We start from the raw sequence: 19,768 nt of genomic DNA on the forward strand, positions 1-19,768 counted from the left end.
ATGCCCTTCAGTTAGGGTGACTTCACTGGGCTACATCTAACCCAGAAAAAGGTATTTCAGAGAAGTTGAACAATGCTCTATAGAGGCAGCGGAACAGTCTCTGGGGAGTCTCTCCAGTAGCTAAACTCTTCCAACCTGCAGAATAACAATGACCCATCCGACTTCTTTAAACTGCTAAAAGTTTTGTTCCTCCTACCCTCAGTCTAGCTCCCTGTGGGCCAGATTTGTTCCCGCATTTTAGTCTGCTGTCTGACTAAGAGGCCTCTGCATGCCTTAAAGACGCTTTGGGGAGAATTCAGGTCTTTGCCTGAGCTTTCTGCAGAAACCACCAGCATTCCACTGGAGCCTGGAGAACTCTCCTTCAAATTGTCCAAGATTTTCCAGCACTTCCCACATTATTTCTGTTTGTCTCAGTTGTACTTAGGGAAACACTGCATTGAATATTTATTGGGAAGACTTTCCTTCATTTCTGGATGCTTCTGTGTCTCGCGACTGTTAAAGAAAACAAAGGCTTCAGTTCAAAAATCTATTTGTAAAACAAAAGTGTGGAGAGAGAGAAGCCTTAATAAATATGCCAGCAGGGATCTACCACCCAAGCAACACAGGGGATGGCCATGTTTTGCCTGCTTACCAGAATATTGGCAAACTACTGTCTCAGCAAAGTACAGAAACACAGGGTCTGCTGCTTCTACCACAAGAGGAACCTCAGAAGGCCAATGTAGCTAGGGCTGGGCACCCTACTGTTGGTCATTAGGCACTGACATTCACAAATACCAAATTCCTTCTTCCCCTTCCTCTGAGCCATAATGAAGTCCTCAGCTTGAATTGCAAACCACAGGTCCTGCTGCTTCCAGTAAACACTGAATATTTAAACATATGCTATTTAAAAAATTATACGGTAGAGAAATGCTGTTTCTCACAAATGACTTGAGAATTAGAAGCAAGGCTGTAGGAGAGACAGCTGCCTGTATCTCTAAAGTGTTGTACAAGTAAAAATCCTGTTTGCAACTGGTGCTGACCTCAGCCATTATTTTAAAGCCCTTTGCCACAAACACATAATTCTGTGAATGCAGGAAAATACTCCCTAGTCTTTTACATTCTCCATTCCTGTAAAGTGATGGAGATGTGCAGCAGTTCCAGGAGCCTAATGAAGGGTCAAGGAGAGTTGATAGGTGTGGGCACAACCCAAGGTTATTAACCCCAGCCAAGCATTAATCCATGGGAAGTGCCCTCCCCTGATGTTCTTATTGCTGATATAAGCTGAAAATGAAATAAACCATGTATAGTAGGTGAAAGGATTTATTTTTCCATGAGTGCTGTGTTTCCTTTATATGATGTTTCAAGAGAGTTAATGCCTTTACTGTACCTTAGCCAATCAGGCTGTGTGTCTGATGTTTACTTCTTTAATAATATAACATACTCTGCCCTCTCCATTACAGGTTACTTTTATAAATCATATAAATCATATCCAGAATCCAACTTGATATGAATTGCTTAGAATTGAAAACATAAGGCTTTTTTCAGGCTTTTTTTCTGAATGCAAATCATTACACAACTACAGAAACATGCTGGGACTTTGTGTGAGAAGTCTGTCTAGTGCTGTAGAATAAAAGATGAAGAATGGCTTGAGTCTGAAAATGGAAAATAATTAGTGTGATAAGGAAAAATAATTTTTCTGAAGACCATATCATAGGTGTTTAGCACAATGAAAGTGTATAAAAAATACTTATTTGGCAAGTCTAATATTACATTGGTCTAATTTTTCATTTCAAACACCATTAACAGAAAAGGTAGTTCCCTTTCATTAGATGCCATCTGTGTTAAGGAGCTGATTTGACTATCCCTGTGTAGTCACAAGAGGCAGTTTTCTTCATATTGATCATTTCTAATATAAGCCCCAAGGAGAGGTTAAATGTTCTGATAATAAACATTCAGCTGCTGTCAATATTTTAAAAGAACAAAATTACAGCGTAGCCAAATGAGTTCCAGAAGGCAATAAATGTGCTGGCTTCATGTCACCAGTACACACACACATATTTGAAGAGAAAACTAGTTGTTTAAAAAGAAGACAGAATGGGCAAGGCAAATACCAGAACTACAACCCTGGATCCCAGGAGAGCAGGCTTCAGCCTTTCCAGGGATCTGCTTGGAAGAACTCCATGGGAGATGATCCTGGAGAAAAGAGGGGCGCAGAAGAACTTGTTGATTCTCCAGAATCACCTTCTTTAAGCTCAAGAACAGTCCATCCATGCAGGAAGTCAAGCAAAGGTGGCAGGAGACCTGCATGGATGAACAAGTTTCTCCTGGTAAAACTCAAACATAGACAGGAAATATAAAAGAGGCAGAAGCAGAGTCTGCTGACCCAGGGCAGGGACTGGGTGAAAGCAAATGTTACACATATCTTCAGGAAGGAGGATCCAGAGAACTACAAGCCAGTCAGCCTCATTTCAATCCCAGGGAAGGTGCTGAAGAAAAAAAATCTGGAAGCCATTTGCAGACATCTGAAGGGCAAGAAGGTGATTGAGAGTTGTCACTCTGGATTTCCAAAGGGTAAATCACGCTTGAACAACCCGATAGCCTTCTATGATGAGATAAAAGAGGATGATCTTGATGGACAAAGGGAGATTAGTCATTGGTTTTTATCTTGACTTTAGCAAGGTTTTTGACACTGTCAAAATGAATGAAGATAGGTGGACAGAGAGGTGGATTCAAAAGCACTGACTGAACCGCCAGGCTTAAAGTGTTGTGATCAGCAGCATGAAGTCTGTCACTAATGGTGAACCCCAATGGTCAATACTGGGGCCAGTACTGTTTAACATTATTCATGATGACTTGGATAAGGGGACAGAGTACACTCTCATCAAGTTTGCAGATGACAGAAAAGTGGAAGGAGTGGTTGATACACCAGATGGTTGCACTGCCATTCAGAAGGACCTCAACAGGCTGGAGAAGTGGGTTGGCAGGAATGTCATGAAGTGTGACATACAGAAATGTAAAGTTGTGTACCACAGGAGGAATAACCCTATGTGCCAGTACAGGCTGGGGGCCAACAAGCTGGAAGGCAGTGTTCTAGCAAAGAATCTGGGGGTCCTGGTGGACACCAAGTTGAACACGAGCCCATTGTGTGTGCCCTCACAGCAAAGAAAGCCAACAACCTCTTGGGCTGCATTAGGAAAAGCATTGCCAGCAGGTCAAAGGAGGTGACTCTTCCCCTCCACTCAGTACTGGTGAGACAGATCTGGAGTGCTGGGTCCAGTCCAGGTCTCCCTGGGACAAGTGAGACACAGACATACTGGAGCAAGTCCTACCAAGGACCATAATGATGATTAAGGGGTTTGAGTATCTGATATACAAGGAGAGGCTGGGAGAGCTGGCACTGTTCAGTCTGGAGAAGAGAAGGCTCAGGAAGGATCTTACCAGTGTGTATAAACATCTGATAGGAGGGAGTAAAGAAGACAGAGCCAGGCTCTTCTCAGTGATATCTGGTAACAGGACAAGAGAGAAGAAGCGGAAATTGAAATACAGGAAATTCCATTTAAACAAAAAACTTTTTACTGTGAGGGTTGTCAAACACTGGAATAGGTTGTTTCTAGAGTTTGTGGGGTCTCCATTCTTGGAGATACTCAAAATCCAGCTAGACATGGCCCTGAGCATACTGCTCTGGTTGACCCTACTCTGAGCATATGGTTGGAGTAGACAATCTCCAGAGGTGCTTTCCAACGTCAGCAGTTCTGTGAAAACTCAGTTGGGCCATGGTCATCCAACTACATCCATGCTGGATCCCAGGTTTAGGTTATGCTTATTTCAGGCCATGTTCACAAACAAACCTTTCTCCTTCAGTAAAGGAATGAAACAGTAGCCCAAATTATCATGGGATCTTCTTACCTCAGTCTTTGTTCCCACAAAACAGCTGAAAGGGGAAGAGCATTTCCTAGAGAGGGTTTACACCTTTGATGCAACAGGAAATTCCAGAGAAAACCACCACCTACCAAGGAGCAAAAAATGTTGAGTAATTACACAGAAAAGAAGTCTTGTCAATGAAGCAGAAATCCTAAATGTGCCAAAAGCAGAAGGAAGGACCCAGAGCTTTGCAGAAGGGGATTTATGAAGTGACAGTGATGTTCCAAATACACTGGACTGTAAGCAGCTGGTGCCAAAATGAAAGATTGCTTTGCTTACAAGGCTCTGTCTTTCCATAAATCAGTGGTCAAATACTGTGTTGAAATATGGTCATCATATTTCAGAAAGGATTGAGACAGATAGCAAAAATTATTAAGAGCTTAAAAAATATTCTCATACAAAAGATTAAAATTGTTTACCTCAAGGAGTCTAATGTAAAGGGATATAATGATAGTCATAACTCCTAGCCCTCTGGATGCCAGTGGACATACTAGCACTTAAGTATCTAAGGCTTTCACAGCATGCCAAAGCACTTTCGAAGGAGATACAGATCATTCATTACCCAAACTTTACATGGGATGTGATATTCAAGTTGCATGTAGTGTCACCCAAAAAAATCAGTTACAGAGATGAAATTAGAAGCAGGTTTGTTGACTTGCAGAAGAGCAATGGTAACCACTCAGCCACCTTTCCTTGGGACAAAAATGAGGGGAGAAGAGGATGTAGTTGGAGAGCAGGATCTTCTGTCTGTAACAAAATAACAATCAGTGAAATTGAAACACATCAAATTCAAAGTGAACTGAAAGATTTACTTGATACCTGATGTACTTAGCCTTCAAAACTAACGCCAGCTACGGATCGATGATGCCAAGACCTCAACAGGATTCAAAATATGTGTGTGGAAAATATTTGTATCTATTGTAGTAAATGTTGCAGCCATTAAGATTCTTTTAAGGAACATGCAGTTTCACGTGCCAGGGTTTATGCCAGTTCACAGCAGATTTAGGCAGATATTTTTTCCAGTGGACATGCCAGCACTTAGTTATCATTTCAAGGCAGTTTGCACAGAGTGGGAGATTATTGTCAAGGTCAGAGATGAGAGACACAATCGGTCAGATGTGGTGTGTCAGTGTCAGTGTCAGTGTCAGTGCCTACCTGGCATCCAAATGAGCTGAAAGCACTAGTTAAAAGTCACAGCATGAGCTTTATGTTTTAATAGTGTTTAGTCATTCTGAACCAGAGAAGGTAATGCCTAATCTAATCTAATCTAATCTAATAATATTTTATAAATAGAAGCAAGTATAAATGAAAGACAGAACTGACAGAGAGATACTTCAGGTTTGTTGAAGTGCTTGATGAGAGGTTCATAAATATTTTACTCGACAACCAGTTAAACAGTGACTGCTGTACATTCCTACTGCAGTTGCACAGAAGTAGTAAAAAAGCAAGGTGAGTTGTTCTGGGTTTTTTGAGCTCTACTGCAATAGGAAATCGATCACACTCTAAGTGAAGTGCAAAGGTGTTTGTTCCTATTGTTGTTCTTTGCTGGGAAGGCACAGCCATTCCTTCGATGCCATCAGGGAGCTCTACCAGCCTGGTCTCAATGTAGGCCTGGAAATCTCAAGCTACCCGTGTTTGTTGTTGGGCTTGGTGAACAGAGGCAACGTTTTAAAACGTAGACAACTTCGTAAACCTCCTCCATGCTTCAAACTCACCAGTCTCTTATTTCAGAAAGAAATATGAGAAACAACTGTATGTGAACAGTTGGACTTGATGATCTTAATGGTCTTTTCCAACCTAAATGATTCTATGAGTCTATATCTTTCTGCATATCTAACCCTTCTTCCCAGTCTGAACATGCGGTCTTTGTATTTCAGCCTTGTGATGTACCAAGTGTTTGTCTCGTGGATACATACAGGTCCCAGGATTGCTGTGCCCTTTTACCAGAAGAAACCATCTTTGCCTTAGGAAATCAGTGCTCTGTATTTTTTCTCTGCATATTTCTCATAATGCTTTCAAGTATTAACATGGTTTTTAATAATTTCTTTTTTTAATGTAATTTCAGAGGAAGAATGATCTCTATGCTCTTGCTTCCAACGTGTCCTTCGAAGTTAAGAGCATGCCATATAAAGTGCAACCAGCAAAGCTCCCTGAGGGAAGCATAGCAGTAAGTAACTCAAAATTGTATCTTTGTGTGAAGCACGTGTATTTTGTCATTCTGATCACAGCTGTGAAAGTTTTTATAGATTAAAATATTGAGATCAGTCCTTTCTGTGTTTCTATTGTAAATTCCTGAAATAATACCTAAAGGAAATACCTTTATTGCTTTCTGTGGAAGTCGCTGATATATGACACTAATTTCATTTTAAAATAATTTCTTGCTGCATTAATGTGCAGACTGCTTTATTGCAATCAGGATGGATTTTTCACCCAGAACAAAACAACAAAACTGTGAGAGCAAGTGTCTAATTACCTTGTTTGAGTTAAAAAATATCTGGAGGAAATTTTTGTGCAAAATCCAAAATCTTGTTTCTGTCAGGGTTAAAGATCTCACTTTTCTCCCAGTCAGCGGTTCTCTCACACAAGCTTATGGATTATCTATGGCAGCTTGTCTCTTATCTGTATTAAGCTTCTTTGATACCCTGATTTTCAGAAAGGTCTGCATGCCTATCTAAGGACACCACCTCATAGCACATTGGGTGCAAGATATGAAATTACCTGGTAATCCCTACAGGTGTGACAGACAGATACTAAATACTTGCCTTATTTTCAGAGCAAGATTTTTCTGGTCCTGGGTTATTATGTGAAAAATTAATCTTAGAGGTGTAAGTTAGATTTAATTGTTTGCTGGTGCCAAAGCATTGAGTTTGGCGAGCAATTTAAAAGAATTTGCTTCTTATGGTGCCTAATACCATGGTTAAAATTAATTCTGTTTTGTCATTACTGATGGAAATAAGTAAAATACGAGTGAAAAATTTGATTCTAGTATAAGAGAAATCTGAAATTTGAAGGCTTATTGTTCTCATCTTTATAAAGATTTATCATTTACAGTCCTTCTTTTAAAAGGTAAGCTCAGTAGAAACTTTTCCCAGTTAAATCCTGGTGCAAATACATCGTATCAGTCTGTTGAGATGTAGTAGGGAACAGAATATTTTCTTATATGGAAAACCAACATAATAAAACACTTTATGGCTTACATTGAATATATTTTAGAGGATACAGGTTATAAAGCTTTGTTTTGAACAAGCACAGACTGAATGGTCAATTGATACTTGCTCTGGGAAGACATCAGGTGAAATCTTAGTCCTCTACACTCAGTGACTCCAACCTCTAACGTCAGGAGAACCATGATTTCACCAGAGAGATTTGATGCTTAATGCAATATTCATCCAGAAAGGTTCAAAGGCTCCAAGCTGACAGATATACTCAGGCTCTTTTTATTTTCTTGCAGCATGTGTTCCATACCAGAAACACATGTTGTGCAGAACTCTGTTGATAGTGGTGCCTTCATCTGGAATGAAGTGCTTTACCCCAGGTGATAGTCTGCTGTTCTCAACAAGTGTCAGATGATCTACCAAATGATCAGATAAGCATTTTATTCTCTTACTCCAGCCAGTATAATGCGTTATTTGCTGCAGATGATTTACAGCAAAATGCCTGTAATGGCAACTGTAAAATGTGGAAAAATGATAGTGCTTTTATACCATTTCATATCTGGACATGGCAGTGGATGCTTGCCAGCTCTACAGCTTGATGTGTTATATGCACAAGCTCTTTTGATGTTCCACTTGCAAGAAGAAATATTTGCTTGAAGTTGGGCAATGCTTAATATTTTTGCTCCTTCTGAAAAAGACCACTGGTTGGGTTTTAAAAGTTTCCAAAGATTTATTTGGAAGTTTATGTTTTTCTTTCAGACAGTGCAAGGGTGGAAGTGGAATAAAGATTTAAATATTTTAAAATTCATTTTTGAAAGTATATCTTTAATAATTAGCTAACATCTTACAGTTTATATAGTGGAGAGAATATGTTCTAAAAGAGCAGAGCATATGTCCTTCATTTAACTCATACAGCACTTGGTTCCAGCTTTGCAGGCTCATATGTATATTTTATTTCAATGTTATAAATAATCCTGTACACATGGGTAGCCTACACAGTCATGTATGTATGTGCTTACATATTGACAGCACTGAGGTCTTTATTTCCATCATCATGGAATATAGGTCTATATCTTGAACAGAGGGTCATTACACATAGATGTGTGAAAGGTTATGTAAAGGTAAGAAAATCTAAATCTTTTATAGTGAAATGTTGGAGTGAAAACGGCATCAAACAGGAAATTAGCTTGGAGCTTAGTGGAGCTTAAACCAAAATCCACTGAAATCAATAAAAGTATTTCTATTGATTTTGATAGGTTTGGAATTACAACTACTATTGTACAACTGGTTGTATTTCCATGCTAACAGTTGTATCATTCAAGAGAAAATTGTCATTTTTCCTTAGAGGTATTATGGTGAATAATACTATCATACATGATTAATTTCATGTCCAAGGTGAAATAATACTTCTTATTATAAAACCTGTAGAGTTAGAATAAGCAGTAATTTGTTCCATTTTAATTTATGATTCTTGAGCCAGTTTTGAAGTTTAATAAAATATGATTGCTTTTCTTAAATGCTTGATGGGATCTTCAGTGGGGATGCCTTTAATATAAACTGTTTGACCAATGTCCTACAGTGAGTAAAATTGATTTCAGACTAAGGCTTTTAACTCTTTTTTAGCTGTTACATGGTGATGAGTACTTTCACTTTAAATATGCTTATATACTTTATGAAATACATTTGCACAAGCATTTGTAAAGTATAAACATAAATGTCAATATTAATTATGAATCCAAGCACAAGGGAGCTTTTGCATTCTATTTTGAGCATTTTTTCAGAACATACAAGAACATCATGCTGCAAAGGTTGGATGGGAGCATGTAGGAGTGCTAAAGAGTTCCTGTTTCTCAGCCTCTGTAAGAAAAATGAGTAAAGATTAGAGGAAGGTCATCACGCACAGTAAAAGGGATAGCATTAGAATAGTAATTGATTTAGCTACTGTTTCTTAAAGTAGCAGATTAAACAATGGAAAAGTTAAATTTTTTTTTAAGTGTGTCTTTCAAAGGACAAGAGGGGAAAAAATAGCTTTGTGAGAATCTCACTAGCAGGCACTGCATTCTCACCATTGATGCTGGATGTTAGCACCAGTAAAACCTAATTCCCATCTATCCACAAGGGCCTGCAGATGAACCGGCAGCTTACCACACATGCCTCTCTCTGCACTGCACTGCCTTCCAGTGGAATCAAAGACAATTTTGAAGCTACACTGAGTAGCACCAGAATTAGGAACAAAATCCAAACTGTACAAAAATCAGTGGCAAAAAACCTAATATTTCTTTTCTTCACTTACAATGTGTTTAACTGTGGCACATCAAAGAAAAGGAAAACAAAATCCCCCCCTTCAGAATTATTTTCATGAGCAACAAGTGACTCTCATGGAACCACAACAGTGATCCTGAAGTTAAGACTATCGGACAGCGTCCATGCTAAGACAAGCTTGGATTTTATTTCCGATAGGAGACAAAGGCTCCGTCTGTAACTCTCAAGGTGGCTTCACCCTCACCTCGGTGCTTGACCAGCTGGCATTCCTTGTCACCCCTTTGCAAACAAAAGGTGTGAGACATTCCAGCGTATGAAAGGCCGAAAGCCAGCTGGCTCCTCTGAAGTCTGTGAGGTGTGCTTTTCACCAGCCCAACAGAGAAGCAACCGCTGTTGTCAGTGTTCAGTGTAAGAAAGTCTTCTAGCCCTGAACGGAGAGGAAAGCCAACAGCATCTGAAGTACAGTGCCAACATGCAATGCTTGTGTAAAAATTCCACTTCTTCATATTGGCCACCTTAGATGAAAACAGATAAATCCCTGGCTGTGATCCTGCAGTACTAAACTTACCACATGGAGAAGAACAGAAATCCAAGCTGAATAATGCAAACTTGCCCTAAATCAAAATCATATGTAAAACTGTTGTGGACAGCATGGGGTGGAGGAGGGACAGCCTTCTGTGAAAATGGTGAAACAAGGCAGGCAAAACTGAAGGGGTGCTTTGTTTCTTTCTTCCCCTCCAGCTTCTACCTCAACTCTGTGGGTGTTCAGGGCTTGCAGTGTCAAACTTTTCACCAGTAGCCCTGCAAGTCTTTGTATAGCGTGTGAGAGGAGGCAGCCCAGGGGCGTTATGTGCTACTGGTTAGGCACACAGGCAGGAGTGAGACTGACGACTACATACAATCCTCTGCTCAGGAAATAAACCTCGAGCGCTTAGCACAACCCCTCCCTTGCTTTCAAAAAACTAAGACAAAGAAGGATTCATGAGAAAAGGGTGCGGGTGCGACAAGATGGTTTTAAGATTTTAGCAGGCAAATATTTCATTAGCCATTGGCCTCTCTCCTGCTGCGAGAGAGATGCATCAGTTTTGCAGCAGAATTCTGCTTGATACAGGATAGACCTAGTTTCTACTGTTTACTCATTGCTGATAATCAAAGGTTTATAAACATGATACTCTGCACTTCTCTAAGGTTACAGTTTCTTGTTTATATTTCAACATTTGTCAGGCTCCAGCTGAGCTACGAAAATTACACTGTAAATTGCACTTTACTGTCTGTAAAGGCAGAAAGACCAAAGGAAGAAGGAAGAGAGGATTACAAACCCATGCAGTACAAGCAAGGCTGAGCACTGCTACATCACTTGTAGTTGGTGTCAGCATGTCCTCAGGAAGACCCAGATGTCCTTATCTGCATCCACACTGATAGGTGCTCTGTAGGTATCGCAGGAAGAGCTATGTTGCCTTGTTGGTTTCAAAGCCTACGAGGAAAGCAAACACAACATGCAAATGCAGCAAACATCTAGGAAGTGGTCCATAAAAGAAGACTTGGGTACTTGTAGTTGCATACACTACTATCAGCTTTATCCAAAGCCTAATGAAATCCACCGTCCCTAGTGCAATTGGCTGCTTCCACTGATTTCAACAGGATCTCAAACATGATTCAAGGTCTGGATTGACCCCACCTAATTTTGAACAGTGAACTGAAGCACATTAGTTAAGAGTCTAGCTGCTGTGCTCCTGTAGGCAGCCCTATGAGCTATTCAGATCCTAGACAGCACCAGGCAGCAGCTTAGCTCACCTGTGTTGCTGAAATCATTGCCTTAGATTGGATGAAAGTGGGCTTGGTGCCCAAGGAGACAGCTGTGCTTCAGTCAAATACTGTCTTAAGAAATCTGTAATCAAAAAATCCTTCCCACACAAGTACCCGCCCACTCTGATAATTTCCATATTCAGGATGTACAGTTTTGGTAGACTGTCCCTCCACCAACCCGTCCATAGCTGGCCAGAAGCTTGACTGAGTCTTTTTGTTCTGGATTGCTGCTGTTGTACAGCCCAGCCTAGAGCTGACTCCATTTCCTATTGCATTTACCTCAGCCACATGATGCCACCTAGGAATTTGGCTCAAGCTACCAATACCAGGAATGGCTAAATCAAATTTTACAAGAAAATGGGTTTTCCCTTGGGAAAACCTTACTATAGAATGGAGTCAGTCATTTTGCCAAACTTGAGAGGACAGAAAGCCCTGCTTGGATTTGCTTTTTGCTGTTGTTTACAAATATTTGCTAAGGTGATTGTGGTAAGTGATCTGTCATTTTACTGCTCCAGCTCCACGGCAACATGCTCAGACAAGTGATAGTGTTAGAACAGAAGCTGTAGCGAAGCTCAAACCTTTCATAGGTAAGGTGTATACACTGCATGTTGATAGTTTCAGATTCTTTTCAAATAATAATTAAAAAAATGATAACTGCTTGCTTGTGGTACCTCAGCCTTTGCCAGCAACGGAAGTGCGCAGTGTGGATGAGTTGGGGTTTTTTTAATCAATCTCAGTTTTTGCTGTCTTGGGGCCCATTGAATTTTCATCAGCACTTCCCAACTCTTGTGCTGTATGTGATCAGGTCTTCAAGGCTTGCATCAGGGCAGCATTCATGAAGATTTTCAAGCAGCAGAAGGGACATCCTTGCTTTCTTGGGCAGCTGAGCTCACTGCTTGCTACAGGCTTCATGCAGCCCATCATGTCTGCATCCCTTCTGATTTCCCTGGCCAGATAAGCCTTTTACTTGCAGTCATCTTTTTCTTTAACTGGCTGTTCTCTAGGAGGAATCTCTGCAGACCGTTCAGATGACCTTTGTCTCATTTTCTCTGCCCTTGCAGATGGAGGGAGATGCCAGATACAGTACCACTCTAAGACACAAGGAAAGCCATTCAAAAACATTTTGTCCTTACTAAACAAGCCCTGCTCTTGCTGAATTTAATGATAGAGAGAGCCTATGAACTTCTGCAGTGGTTAAGAAGCAACCCAAAGAGGAGACTGGGGAAGGGGATGGTATCCCTGCAGTGGCACAGCTGATCACACCAGAAAGATATCTATTGAGAGCCAGGGGTGGGATTTCATGGGGTTTTTTTACTAATTCTGTTTGCCTTGAAATAATTTTTTCTTGCTTTAATTGACTAACATTTATTCTTTGTATATGCTATCTTTTTGAAGTCTTTTAGAGTAATTTACAGCCGCACTAGAGAAGTATATTAGCATTTGTTAGATCAACGATGGTATGGCCAGCACTGCAAGCACTTGCTTTTCAGGGTACAGGTCAATGTTAAAGTGCTAACCCCAGAAGGACTGGGCAGTGTCTCAGAATTTTCTGTGTAACCGACAGTGTAAGCTTTGGTAGAAAGCAAGTGGTATCCGACATAAAAAGTTTGTCCCTAATTTCAGCTATGATCTGTGTCCCATAACAGTGAGGGATGCTATAAAAAATATATGCATCAATAGACCTCACCAGACTGCTATATTTCTAAGCGCTGTGTCAGGGTAGGGTTGCACCGGTGCAACCCTGGGTGTGCAGGCTGGCTGCACCGATGAAGTAAGTGGAAAGGACTATTCCAAAGTGTCTTCCAATTAAGCACGACCGTAGCTGGAAGACAGATCTGCTGGTGCTTGCAGAATGAAAAGTATGCTGGAAAGTATGCTGATCATGAGAAAGAGTGAGAGAGGGGGGTGCTAGATGTTGCAGAAAGGCTGGAATTCACCACCTTCAAGGAGAAAAGTGAGAGAGACGGAAACTGAATTAATTTTGAACTGGACTACAGAGTTGTGTCCAGTCTTCAAACTTAGGATGCTGTTCCATGAATGAACACATTAGCATTGTGCTAAATTTCAGGTGCATCAATCAATGAGTTAATAGCAAAAAAAAAACCAAGTAGAAAGAGAATTTGCAGCGAGTACAGATCAGAGACTGGGAAATAGCCAAGAAACTTATTAAGAAGAGTAGATTCCCTAGCTGTACCTCGAGCACTGAAGAGGAAGATCATTTGAGAGTTTGTGTAATCAGTTTGCTTTGCAAACCGATTTTATCTTCTCATGAAGAAAATAACTTCCATCTGTCACATACTTAGCCTGTTTAAGGGAGACTAGGAGTAAATGAGAGAGGTCCAACAGAAAACCCCAGAGAGAAATAACTTCCTAGACTAATGATAAAGAGGAAAGTTTGACAAAATAAACTAAAACTGAAGGAACATGATTGTGGCTGAGGAGCTAAGGAAAGCTCAGACGCATTGCTTCCCGCTTGGGAGCAGCAGGGAGAGAGCAAATTTTCCACGAGATTGGCAAGGAGCCTTCCAAGCAGAGTCTGAGTGTGTAGAATAAATTTGGTACAAGGTATGGAAGGGAGAACGAGGAGGAGGTTACTTACGTGGATGGCCCCAGAAGGAGAAATACAGAGGGGTTATTATTACTCTTTGTCAAGATTAAGGTCTAAAGAGAAAAGTCTGCCAAGTCAATTAAAACCTTTGATAACTCACGTTATACACACCTGCTGCTTTCTAGAGCCTCAGACGAGAGAGCGCATTTCATGCTTATTTCCCATTTAGGTAATAGTCCGTATGCTTGGCTTCTTTTAAGGAGCATAATGTCATGCTGTGCGTTAGGCTTTATCACAAGGACAATGCACTCTGCTTGAGTTTCATTTTTGGACTGCTTAGCTGAAACACAAGTCATAGGAAAAAATGTACACTGGTGTGTCAGCAGAAATTAAAATAAGAATAATGTAGCTGGTATCTACTGTGGTTTGAATTAAGAGTTTGGGCTGAAGTCAACCATTGTTTCAGAGTAGTTCAGTGCCAGTCACTTATACTGGCCTGGGCTGTACCAGCATACACGTGAGTAGAACTTTGCTCCTTGAATCTTCTTGAAGTATCTGCACAGAAAGGTATTTTTGCTACTCTGTATTAAGTGAAAATTATTTGTATATGTGTGAATCCCATTTTTAGTAATTATCATGAACAAGTGGAAAAGAACTTGCAGTAAATGAAGCCAACACGGGAGAATTCCAAGCAATGTGTATTTCTAATCTGCAAAATGCTATTGAAGTAAATGCTTATAACCTCTGTAATCTACTGTCAGATCTGCTTTACTTCTTTAATTTTTGTTCATTTAATGTATTCTTTTCATTTCAGATCAGAACATCTGTCATTTGGTCCACTCCAAATGTCTCCTTTGTAATCCCTTTATGGGTCATAATACTAGCAATACTTCTTGGACTACTGGTACTAGCTATGTTGACCCTAGCATTATGGAAGGTATGTTGCATTATTACTGTTGCCTTAAAAAAGGCCTGAAAGATATTGGAAGATACAAATAGAAAAAGAGAGGCTGGAATTCTGTGTTCTTTAACAGTTCGGAGCAAAAGCAACAATATACATGTGTCTTTTTTGTTTTGGCATTTCTGACATGCTAGTGTCACTGACCTTCATGCAGGGAACTTGTTTTCAAAGTCCCCCTTTATTATTATAGTCTGGTTATAAATGGGCGTACAGAGTTTGGCTCTGTTTCCCAAGACCTATGATCATCTTTTTCAGGATGTTTAGGTTCAGAAAAAAGTGACTCTAACTTTGTTTTCTCTGAATACTTCAGGAATTTCCAGGTTTTGTCAGCATGTAACAACACTCCCAGCTTTCAGAATTAATTTTTAGATTTCCTTTTACATTAGTATGCCGTATCTTCTGTTTTTAAAGTTTTCTAGTTCTGTGTTGGTCATTACACTCCCTTTACAAGTTACTGGAAACTGCTATATTACACGTAGCCCACATAGCCTTTGGACATCCTCTCAGTTCCCATTAAAAAAAATAATTTCCTTTGGCCGCCTAAAGATTATGGGGTGTGGGTTAGGTGTCCAGCCTATGCTAACTTTCCAGATTCACCCAGTCAGTTAACAACAGCAGCAAAAAGCTATGTCTAATTCATGGGAGGATGAGAGGAATTACCTTTTGGTGGTACTCTCCTTTGACCTCTTGTGACGCCTACATAACTTTCAACCTTTCGACCAAAAGGGTAACTTTTAGACAGCTAAAGGTAGGTGAGAGGTATCTCATCTTTCGTGGCCTTTAGTCTAGGTCAAAACACCGTCCTGTGCACATTTCCCAACACATATTCCATCTCTGTTATTATTACTACCTGTCAATCTAAAGATCTTTTCTGAATGAGTGTCTTGCTGAACTGAAATTAGCAGTTTTCTCATTAGAGTCTGTCAGTATCAGCATTCAGACCAATTTACATCTCCTACAAAGACAGCTTTCATTTGCATTTTTAAACCTATACTCTGGAACTCAATGCCTTGCACCTACAACTTCAATTTTTCATGGGGAACAATTTGAATAGAAACAAAAAAGCTTCGCAGTCTATCAGCCTGCCATAATTCGTACCCAACCTTTCAAGTTAACTGAGTGAGGAATCAAACTGCAGCTGAGTCTTCCTGTGGTTGTCTTACCATGACACCTTTGTTTCTGTTGATTGTTTTCTACAGTGTGGCTTCTTTGACAGAGCCAGACCTCCTCAAGATGACATGGCTGACAGGGAACAACTGACAAATAACAAGACTACTGATGCATAGAGGAAGAGAGTGACAGTTCAAGTCAGAATCCTGCCTGAGAGTAGAAACACAATGAGGATTAAATGAAGGATTCCTTCCACCAGTCTTCCTTTGTACATGCAAGTGACATGGTGTCATGATCTGATCTATGCAATGTTCTGAGAACATGCCGCATGATGGCCCTCCTTGCCAAAGAAAGCAGCTTTATCACTGCCTTACAAACCTACTCACCACTGAAGAGAATGTTTATCCCATATTCCAGTCAGTCTACACTTCAGCAGATGCTTTTGAGCACGTGTGGTACATTGAGCTGCTTCCAGAACAAGCCCAAATCTCCCAAGGAGAGAATGCCTACATTGCTGTATTGTCTAGAAGATGGACCAGGACAAACCTTCTGAACGCTACTGTATCATGCAGAATACCTTTGACACCTCCCTAAGAATAAGAACTTTTATGAAATTATGGCTCAGGGAGACAAGCAATATATCAGTACTGTGAAAGTACTTCTGAAAAACAAAGGTAGTCTATAAAGAACTTTATAGATGGGGCACAATTATTTATTTTTCCACCTTTGCAGGATAAGTATCTGATATAATCATCAACTTAGATTTTGAGAGAAGAAAGTAAAAAAATAGAAATCATGTACTTACCTTGCATGTAAATAGAAAAGTAAACCACATTGTACACACAGAACACATCTTTCTTGGCTACAAGGTATTTTGCAAAGCCAAAGATTTATGCAACATTTTCCAAGATAAGACATATGATAAACAAGTACCTGTTGTATCTCTCTCAACTCAGAGCTGGCAGCGTCACACCCAGGTAACTAAGTCCATGCACGGTGTAGAGCAGGGGATGAATTACCCTCTCATTGCATTGCTGACGGCTGACATCTGTACGGCTGACACGGGATACAGTCATTTGTGAAACACTGATTTCAACTATCACAGCCACACTGGTGATACTGAGAAGGCTTGAGGGTTTGGGGCTAGGATAAATGTTATTTGCCATTGCCCCATTACTTTGTTGAAATGGCCTCTGAAAATGGAATGGCTACTGTCATTGTACCTTCTGTTTAATTTGCGTCATAGACCCTAACACTTTGTTCACCTAAAGATATCTTTGCCTTTTTTTTTTTTTTTATTTTACAGACTACAAGCTGGCAGCATATCTGAAGTGTTGATTTCAGCAAAGTTTAGGGCTGAATGTAATTATTTCTTAAGCAAAGTCTTGCAGGGAAGGTGAGCAGGATTTGTATTTATGCAGAAAAACAGGATGCCAGCCAGACAAGCAAGAACAAAAAGAAGGAAAGATGTCTTGAGGTAAAGAGTAAAAATACACATTTAGGATTTTATTTTTTTCTGAATAGACAATTATGAAGAAGAGAGGCTTCGTTCTTTCTCCTCTATCAGCAAATGGTCCTTATCTCAGCAGGGGCTCTAAGCTCTGATCTGTGCAAATCTGTGCCTGAAAGCATGAGTCTTCCAGTGCTGCGCATGAGTGTGAAATTAGCTATATTGTGTAAACTTCAGGAGGGATTGTTCATTTTCTGAAATATACACCACACTTCCCTTCTTCTGAGCTCCTTTTCTTTCCAATCTATCTCAGCTTCTTAATCAGCAAATGGCCTCATCCATTCTGACACTGCTTGGCTCCTTTTCGGTAACTGCCCTTCTGCTTTCTAAGACGTCAGGACAGGGCCGGCCATGAGACACTGTCACTTCTGTCAGCCTGACAGGAGATTTTACAGTTTTACCATTTCATGCACACTGACCTGTGAAATCCAAGCAGGAGCTAGGAAAACTGAGCAGGTTGTGTTCTGTCTTCATACCTAAGGTAAATTTGCAAGAAGACCTTTAAGGAGTCTGTAGCTTATCAGATGCAGTGTGCCCATGAGACTTAATGAGAGGAGACTTAACAGGGAGGCCTGACCACTTCCCCATCCCCCAGAAAACCATTAACAGATGCCTTCCCCCAAATGGGTTTGAGCTGACCCCATGTAGATTAGAGAGATCAGCTGATAAATACCACAGCAAAGCAAGCCTGCCCCGTATTTGCACACATCTAACCCATACATTCCGGGCAAAATCATCCTCCCATGAAAAAGACAGTGAGCTTCTAGCTTTTGTAAATACTGAATGGTTGTGTGTAGCAGCTTGTGAAATAAGATCAGCTAGCTCATTACAGTCACATCATCTGCACAACTCTGATGAAATAGCGCCCTAAGGAGATATGGAACATAGGACTTTTGTATGTGCAATACTTTGTATTACTTATATACCTGAAGCATGTTTACACTGGTATTTTTTTAAACTTTTTAATATACTGATTAACGATTACAATAAAGAAAAAAATAGGAGACAAAAAAACTAAAACCAGACCCAAACACAGCTCTGTTCAGTATTTGTTGCAGTGTGTTTTCAATCCTGCATTGCTCTGAGGATGGGACTAGGTGACCTAATAAGTTCTTTGCAGTTGTAACATCAATGGTTCACTTTTGAACAATTACTCTCCATTTTAATGATGGGCAAAACATGTTCAGATACTAAATTTAAACCAAAAAGAACCTCAGTGACTGCTGGGCCTGGCTGGAATCCATTGGCTGCAGCTGTGTAATATCACTGGAAACCAAATTAGAGGCACATGATCTGACAAACAGTTACTTCAAGCAAAACTTTGTTTTATATTTCTACATCTTTGTAGATTAAACTTCCCCCATGGAAATGTCTAGAGCCGTGTTCTGTCAAGGACTGTAGTCTTGGGTCTCGGCGTTTGTGGATAGCTTTGGCTGCAAATTGCAAACAGCTTTGCAAAGGGGATTTCTGGGTTTCAGTGCTTGCCAAGAGTGTTTAGCCCGTGGGGAGATTGCATCCTGGATGCGGACACTAGCAGGCAGTTGACATAATCTTTCCCCCCCAGTATATTAGTAATGTGCCGCACGATAACCTCTGCCACATCCCTACATGACTGAACTTTTGTTTCAGTGATGTCAGCCTTGTAATGAGTTACTAAATCCAGCTTTCTGTAAAAGTAATTCAGCCTTACACTTCCAAACATATGTGGTGAGCTGCTAATTGCTGACAATACAGGAGTACTCCGGAGAGCTGAAAAAACGGGAGGTTACTTTATAAATTAAAGCCTTTTAAAAACTGTTTATTGCTATGACCACCACAGCCATCTAGTAAACAGAGACATTCATCTTTTATTTCATGTGCTTCTTGCCGACTTTGAGAAGGGCTGTCCAGCTATTCCATCCATGCAGCCAACTTCTCAAGAGTATCAAGCATCAAGCAACATTTTGTTTTGTGAAAATCTCAGAATTTACATAACAGGGATCAGTACATGTGAATGTGTTGTCACTTATGGATTTAATCTTCAAAGGTATTTAGCAGATACAATTTTTGTTCGACTACCAGGTTGTTAACAAGAATTTTTTCTTGTCACCATTCAGTAACTCATTTACAATTTTTTCTGTCTTCTCCAACTCTTTTGCCCAGACAGCTTTTACAGGTTTCCCACATTAGACATCTCTTGAAAATTGCACTGATTTTCTCTACCTTTTAGCCATGATTTTTTCATCCATTAGCAAGAAGGATCTTCTGGTAGGCATGGCATACATTAACTAAAAAGCCTTTTGGGAACCGACAACACACCTACAGATAAGCAGGGGAAAGAAAGTCCCAAGTGGCCATGGCCTATGGCATTCCACTACATTGTAGCAAACTTTTTTTTTAATGAAATACCATCTGACACACTGCCTTTAGGAATTGTTTATGAGCAAGTGTTGTATTTATGATTGTTGGCAAAGATCCATATTAAAATGTAGTGTAATGGTACTGCCTCTTGACAATAAAAAGCCTTGAATTCAGTT

At 40.2% G+C, this 19,768-nt stretch overlaps 1 protein-coding gene across 1 annotated transcript in view; it reads left to right on the forward strand.

The window, feature by feature from the left end:
• The window catches only part of ITGA8 (integrin subunit alpha 8), a 116,092-nt gene extending 100,174 nt beyond the window's left edge, over positions 1–15,918 (forward strand). The window contains exons 29-31 of the mRNA XM_035896810.1: positions 5,966–6,067; positions 14,486–14,608; positions 15,832–15,918. Coding sequence (XP_035752703.1) covers positions 5,966–6,067; positions 14,486–14,608; positions 15,832–15,918 — 312 coding nt within the window. The remainder of the gene's footprint in view (positions 1–5,965; positions 6,068–14,485; positions 14,609–15,831) is intronic.
• Positions 15,919–19,768: the final 3,850 nt, after the last annotated feature.

Source organism: Egretta garzetta, unplaced genomic scaffold, assembly GCF_000687185.1.
Source record: "Egretta garzetta isolate BGI_Z169 unplaced genomic scaffold, ASM68718v1 scaffold30, whole genome shotgun sequence".
Classification (NCBI taxonomy): domain Eukaryota; kingdom Metazoa; phylum Chordata; class Aves; order Pelecaniformes; family Ardeidae; genus Egretta; species Egretta garzetta.